This window comes from Carex rostrata, chromosome 4 (assembly GCF_964058835.1).
Source record: "Carex rostrata chromosome 4, lpCarRost1.2, whole genome shotgun sequence".
Taxonomy (NCBI): domain Eukaryota; kingdom Viridiplantae; phylum Streptophyta; class Magnoliopsida; order Poales; family Cyperaceae; genus Carex; species Carex rostrata.
In genome coordinates this window covers 2,082,661-2,090,394 of record NC_135921.1, presented here as the reverse complement: position 1 = coordinate 2,090,394, position 7,734 = coordinate 2,082,661, and the positions used below count along the sequence as shown (strand labels likewise).

General features: G+C 33.3%; 1 protein-coding gene and 1 long non-coding RNA gene across 2 annotated transcripts; one reads left to right on the top strand and one right to left on the bottom strand.

Moving 5' to 3' along the window:
• The first annotated feature begins 2,978 nt into the window (after window positions 1-2,978).
• On the top strand, window positions 2,979-4,892 carry LOC144552406 (uncharacterized). Its single transcript, XR_013511121.1, has 3 exons — window positions 2,979-3,051; window positions 3,619-3,706; window positions 4,628-4,892. It is a non-coding gene; the product is annotated as an uncharacterized LOC144552406 (long non-coding RNA).
• Window positions 4,893-5,760: 868 nt separating this feature from the next.
• LOC144552664 (E3 ubiquitin-protein ligase ATL6-like) lies at window positions 5,761-7,510 on the bottom strand. The gene has a single exon (XM_078300651.1). The coding sequence runs from the start codon at window positions 7,315-7,317 to the stop codon at window positions 6,088-6,090; it is 1,230 nt and encodes a 409-aa protein (XP_078156777.1). The 5' UTR covers window positions 7,318-7,510; the 3' UTR covers window positions 5,761-6,087.
• Window positions 7,511-7,734: the final 224 nt, after the last annotated feature.

The window sequence follows — 7,734 nt, the reverse complement described above, 5'->3', positions numbered from 1 at the left end:
TACACTGAAAATAATCCCCTAATTCTCCATTAATATTAACACATGATTTACCAGAAATAAGTAAATTATGAATCCAAGAAACAAATCTGTCCCCAAAGCCCCTTTGTTTGAGTACATCCAGCAAGAATTCCCAATTGACACGATCATATGCTTTTTCAAAATCAAGTTTGAAAAGCACCCCTTTTATTTAGATAAATATATATATATATATATATAGAGTTAGGCTGGGGTGCTATGGATAGCATAGTGGCCTCTATGCTACGGCTCAATATTCGAGTTTTCAAAATCCAAACGGTTGATCCGAACCGTTCATCTTATTCTCCATATTAATATCTGCTTGGAGACCAAATTTTATAATTTTCTGAATTTTTTTACTATTTATTAAGCCACTTTGAAAATCGCTAATCCAACGGTTTTACTGTTTTGTGCAGCCACCGTTGGATCAACAATTTTGTAAAATATTTAATAAATAGTAAAAAAATTCAGAAAAATGTAAAATTTGGTCTCCAAGCAGATATTAATATGGAGAATAAGATGAACGGTTCGGATCGACCGTTTGGATTTTGAAAACTCGAATATTGAGCCGTAGCATAGAGGCCACTATGCTATCCATAGCACCCCAGCCTAACTATATATATATATATAGTACCCTTACCCAAAAAGATAAAATCAATAAATCAGAAAATAATATATGATAATTTTTATCAAGGTTCTAAATAGCACGCTATAGCGTTTTCAGACTATAAAAGCTATTGCGCTATATATATGGGCATAGCACCATTTTTTCGTTCATTCCGCTATGACGCGATAAATGCTATTTAAACCTTTAATTTTTATTCAAAAAATTAATTCAATATTATTATTATTATTATTATTATTATTATTATTATTATTATTATTATTATTATTATTATTATTATTATTATAAATTGATTTCTACACTATTTTATATTATTTTATTTTATTAGCAATAATGACGAGACTGATTTATATATTATTTTATATAGTTAATTAGTAATTTATTTATTTTTTAAATAATGGGACAATAAATATATTTTATAATATTATGTGCGTGATCGTTTTAAACTATATACTATATTTTTATTTAAGTGTATATTTTTTTTATTTATTTGATAATTATTCTTCATTAATTGATTATATAAATTATGTACGAATAGAATATGAATAGGATAAATGTCATTCTAGAAGTCTCAGATACTATTTATACTAAAGAAAAAAAAATTACAAGCTCAGCTAATCCAAAAATAATGTTATTCTAGAAGCAAATTAATATTGCTGACATCTCGTAATCGCTATGATACACTTTTCTATAACACTGTACCATCTTCATTATTTCATATGGTGATTTTTTTTTCTTTTGTTAAAATCGCAATCAGAATAATTCCTTGAAGATATTGATAAATGTTGCATTTAATAATTCCTCGTAGGAATTGACAATTTTATGTAGCTGTGGGAATCGCATATTTGTCTTCATGTAATATTGTTTATGCTAAAGAGCTTTCAATAAGTGCAATGTCAGAAATTTTGGAATATTAATATGTTAAAAACCTTCTAATAAAATGTTATTTTAATTGATTTTAATAAAAGAGGAGGTTTCCACTTGCAGCATTTGAAAGTTATAACATTTTATAACAAATCAATTTTGTAATTTTCAAAGTTCAAACAGTCGATCCAAACCGTTCAACATGATATCTATATTAAAATGTGTTAATAGATCAAATTTTATATTTTTTTTTTTAAATTTGTAAGTATTTTACAAAAAAAAAACTCTTGTTTTTCAGTGATCCAGAATTGTTTGAAAACAACAATTTTGTAAAATACTTAATAAATTGTAAAAAATTCTCAAAAATGTGAAATTTGATATGCAAGCACATTTTAATATAGAGATCATGTTTAATGGTTCGGATCGACTATTTGAACAAACTTGAAAATTGCAAAACTAAATTATTGTAGGATGTTGTAACTTTCAAATATTGTAAGTGGGTTCCTCGTCTTAATAAAAATAATATAACTATAAGATTCAAGAATAAATTATACTTACAACAAAAATATTTAATAACATAAAACTAATCTTGATTGATTGTGTGCTATATTGATATGGTTTTAAATAGTACTTTTTTTTATGAAGAGACTACAGGACATAAAGTACCAATTCTAATTAAGATTTGTACAAGTTATTTAAGATTCATGCAGAATAAAACGAACGGTGCATATATAATCCTAATTCTACACGGTAGGGTGCTCTACTTTATCTTAATCTGAGGACAAGTATTCCCTATTCCCTATTCCCTCAGGTATTAGAAAGTGGGACCCACAATTTTACGGTGTAAATTAACTCAATCTAGTGCCTACTGAAGATCGATGTAGAGGTTTCCTTGAGATACTTGTCTGGTTAAATAAACCCTTTAAGAATTCTAAAGATTCCATTTTATTGTCAACAAAATCAATATAGTTATAGTTTATATTTATTTTAAGAAATATTTTGTCGGTTACCATCAATATACCTTTTGTAACATATCGTACAACACTGATTTGAAATTTATAACTGAAAGTAATAGATAAAATACTTGATTATGTTATTAAATAAAATATATATTTACTAAATATGAATTCTCTGAATATGCAATTGATTTATAAAAAAGTGAATGTCACATGTTGAAATTTTTGAAAGACTAAGGAACAAATATTTGAAGGTTAGAAGTGATATGAGATATATAAATACATGTAAAGGACTAATGTACAATTTTATTTAAGTTGTTGGACTAATTTGTAATGTTTGAAAAATAAAATAAGCATGATATATGTGGCACTAAGGCCACGCGGCCTATAGTCAGTGAAACACCCTCACCTTTGGTCTATTCCTTAATTAATGGTCTATCTCTCTTTCTTTTAAACTTTGTATTTTCATTTATATTTTTCTTTGCTCTTTCCATGAGACAACAGAGGCGAATATATATCTTCAAATAAACTTTGAAATTGGATTGCTTTACCAATCTTTGTTTCTTCTTGGAAGTGAAACGTTGGCACTAGGTATGTTTTAATAGTGTGTTTTAATTGAATGCTTGAGGTCCATTATTATCCATGAGTTCTTCAATTAGATCTAAATTTAATCATTATTATGGTAATTGAATTGTTGAATTTTGGTTTAGATCTCAAATTTTAATCTGTACCTTTCGGTACCAATCTCAAACTAGGGTATCATTATTCTTTTAACTTGTATCTTTATCCCTTTTTAATGAATTGTTAAGTGGATTAGTGATGTGGATATATTATGAAAATCAGTGTCTATTGGTAGTAGTTTATTATGGTTACGGATATAAAAGTCGGTCGAAAATGTGAGAATGAAAATTGATTTGAACTATAGGTCTTCGACATTGATTAGTAAATAAGAAAAACAATTAAATTGAGCTTGACTGTTGGATTTGAATTATTTAGACTAAACTTAAGTTTGATATTTTATACTTTAATGATTGATTGACATTGGATTGTTGGACATGAAATTAGTTGATTGGACTTGACCTTAATCCGTACTTAAAATAAAAAGGATTAATAAAATGATTATAAATATTAATAAGAAAATATATTATTCTGATGTAGGCATAATTAACAGATAAGATTGACGATACAAAAGGTTCAGGAAGGAAAAAAATTGCATGTGACCTCATCTATTGATCTACAATATCAGGTGCGAGGTTATTGGATTAGTCTGAGATTCATAACTAGGAATTAAATCGTAACTCGCTGTGCATTTTGAATATTTGATTGACTGCATTGATTGAACTGTTGCATCATATGCATAGCCCAATACAACTAAAATTAAATTACAGGTAAGTCCGTTGACTGTCATGTTGATATTGTTTATCGATTGTTTGATTCTTATTGTAAATGATTGATTGAGACCACAGTGATTGAATTAAATGAATATGAAATACTGTAATCCTTGAACCTCCATATAGTGGAGAAAAATGATTAATATATCGTAAAGTCTAGCTAGCTACTAGACTTTACTCCAAGACCCTTATGCGTATATGGTGAATGGCCCCAACTGAATCCAGTACCGGTTGGATAGGGGATATTGAATAAATGTGAATCGTGACTGTAAGACTAATGAACTGTGGTAACTGTTCTATCATTGATTTTCTTTCCGATAATGACAGTATTGTGATATTGATTCTGTATTGATTCCGTTAATCAGGTGTCAGGATAGTTAGAATGGTATAAGCCCTAACACGACAGATACATGTATGGTATCTTTCAGTGCTACCAGACTAGAAATTGTAAAGTTAAAAAACCAAACGTTACCAAACTTAGTGGTTGTAAAGATTAGGTCCCAAATGTTACCATATTTTAAATTTTAAAAGATTTTAACCCAAACCATTTATTCTGATAAGATTCTTAGAGTTCTGATTTATTTATCTAATTTTTGTTGTTCAATTGGAATACCGTTATTGAGCATTTGCATTCGTCATTATATAATGAACTGTTTGTTTCTCGTGCGGTGATTTCATTCTGAATATGGGTTTCGTTCGAATCCAATAATATAAGTGGCAATCAGCACTGAGAAATAATTTATTATTTCTCACTCGTTTCTCCTTGTGAGTTACAGGTTTATTATACGAAGATAAAGAGTGCTTCCGAGTAATATTTGACAGCAGGGCCACCTGAAGGTATGGGATTTGGGATTCTTATATCTGACAGGGTGCAGAAAATATATCTCTAGCATCATTCACTATAAAATGTCAGATAATAATTGTAAATAAATTGGGATGTGGCAAAAATAATGGATGCTATTGACAATGCATAAAAAGATCCATGTCTTATGTTACGTTAATTGAATGGTAAATAGATGCAGTAGGATTATCGCACCTCCGGATCGGGAGTGTGACACCTTTTTTCAAATTCTTGCTTACATCATATTTTTATGGCAGTGGATAAGATCTAATACAGGACAGGTTGCAAAAATAATTTTTTTGAGAAAATAATCTAATTTAGTGTACATTTATTTCATGAAAGGAGCCGAAGTATATTTTATACTTGCAATATACAAAAAAAAAAATAGCTTCTACCAAGCTTTTAAAAAAAATTATAGGGCAAAAATTACAATTCTTCAATTAATAGACGAATTCAGACCCATCTGCCTTTCTTTCTCCATTCCTATCAAACATGACTACATCTACATGAGTAAAAACAAATTGGATATTTTGTATATGTGTTCCAAGTCATATTTGATTTTTAACGGATTTAGAATTTTAGTTACTTGTAAAGAGACATTTATGGATATATATAATGATATGAAGCATTTTGAATAATTAATCATATCAACTATCAACATTTAAAAAAGGAAATTTTAATAGAGCTGTGTTTCATAATTAATTTATGTTTTTCGTTGCCAAATGATAATCCCAATATCCCAGAAGTTTGTTTTCTATTCCAAAAACTTTAATGCTAATTGCTAAAAAAACATTTGTTTTCTGTTAGTTCTTATTCTTACAAATGAATAGACCATAGACAACTACGTGGAGGAAGTTTGGTGGCAGTTTACCTACCGTTATTACATTCTTGCCCAACAATTATTGACAATCACAAGTCAAAAGATGTTGATTCCATGTTTCCAGCGGAAGTGCGGAACTTTCCAGGTAACACCAACAAATGATGAGAGCAATAAATAAAGGTAAACGAATATTGCACATTTTTAGAATAACTATGGTAAGTTGGTAACTCATTATTACAAAAAAAATATTCATTTTTATGAGCATTCCATATATCAAGTCGAGCTCATTAAGCTCAATGTATGTACAGTTGTACCTTCCTAGAGCAATTAAAATACCAAAAGAAAAAAAATAAGAAACAAACAAATAATCCGGATCTCATCATCCGGTAATCTACGTACCCGATCCGCAAAGGAACGGTTATCGTACTTCCAAGTTCCAATGCAGTGCACTAATCTGATCCCTATTCTCTATTTCCCCTTTTCCTTTTTGACAAGAGGAAAACCATCCAAATCGAATAAAAAATATCGGACTTTATCCGTTTCTATCTCAAACCCGTTAACCCGAATTGATCTGATCAAACCCTACGACCGACAGAGCCCTCGCCGGACTCCGCCTTACCCGCCGGAGTAGCGCTACCAGCTAAACAATCGAACTGGACTCTAACAGATCCTAATCTACCTCTGACAGTGGACCCATCTCCCTTCACCGACCCCTCCCCGTCTCCTCTCCTCCCCATCCCCCATGAAGAGAACTTCTCTGACAGATTTCTAACAATCATCCGTACACTCCGGCCACCCCTGTTGCTTCCCTCTCCATTTCCTCTGTATCCCGGCCTCGAACTACCCTCTCCAGTTTCCCTGAAGAAGAGCAAACTGGTGGAGCGCTTCAGCTTCTCATCAGCGATAATCTGGCGCAACACGTGGTCGGGAATTCTAAGAGTGTACCGATCAGGATCATCTCCAGTCCGAACTGTACTGGAGAGGGAGTGACCTGTAGAATGCGACCGGGGAAACTTCACTGGCCTCCGGCTAGACTTTGACCTCAGTGCCCGTCTCCTTATCGCTATCCTCTCCAGTTCCTCCGCCTCCTCCCTCTCCCTTCGCTCCTCTTCTGTCTCAGGTTTTACTTCTACCACCACAGCATCAGCCTGAACTGTCGGTGGGTCCACCGACCTCTCTTCCACTTGCTGAGTAATTTCAGTCGGCCTCTCACGTGGGCTGTTCAAATCGACAGTCGTAAAATCAGGGTATGGCATCTCTTCCCCCTTATAATCTTTCAGATTATAGCGACACACCGGGCAGGTATCATGGCCAGCAAGCCAGGCATCGATACAATCAGTATGGAAAACATGTGAGCATTTCGGGAGAAGTCTCAGTGTCTCATCATCTTCGAATTCACTCAAGCAAACTGCGCACTCGAGCGCTCCTTTACCGACCTTATGCTCTTTAACCTCTGAATAAACCATGGTAGGAAGGATTTCAATAATTGCCGGGTCGAGACCTCTTGGCCGCCTATTCGCAGTGGGAACCTGTGTAGTGGGTGCCGCTCCTGCAATTCCTTCGCCAGCGCACTGTCGGACATAGACAGAGAAGAAACCAAGAAAGAAGAAAACCGCGATGAGTACAATTATGACGATCGCCATGGATGGTGTGAAGGTCGACTGACCGTACCCGTATTGCAAATTTGAATTCGGCTGCGGTGGTGAATTCGATTGCGCCTTAACAGGACTGGATGAGAGTAGTAGGATGATGGAGATAACGAAAAGGGTGAAAAGAGATGAACTTTTGGTTAATTTTGGATCCATGAGGTGAGAATTTGGAGAGATGAGAAGGTGGTTTGGGGATGAGGATAAGAAGTTGGGGAGAGAGAAAGAGAGAGAGGTTAGTGAATTAAGTGAGATGGATTCTATAAATACAAAAGGGATTGCGTGGGAATGAAGTTCTAGAGACTAGAGACGGGGATGAAATTATGATTTATGAATCATGAACGTCAAATGTCAAGGTAGGAGAGATTCAAGGGAGGTGAGGTCCGGTCAGAGCTATCAACTGGGTTTGTTTGAGGTCCGGACAGAGTATCTTTTGCTTCATGCAGCATTCTTTTCACTCTATTGTTGTGTGCGCTGCATGAAGCATATGATGCTCTGTCAAAAGATTTACCCGTTAAGGTCGGGTTTTGGGACCTAGGCTGCGGGACTGTGAGAGTTAAGGCACGTGATATGTAT

What these genes read in the sequence shown, in the direction of transcription:
- LOC144552664 (XM_078300651.1), bottom strand. Translation starts at nt 7,317, where the DNA reads ATGGATCCAAAATTAACCAAAAGTTCATCTCTTTTCACCCTTTTCGTT.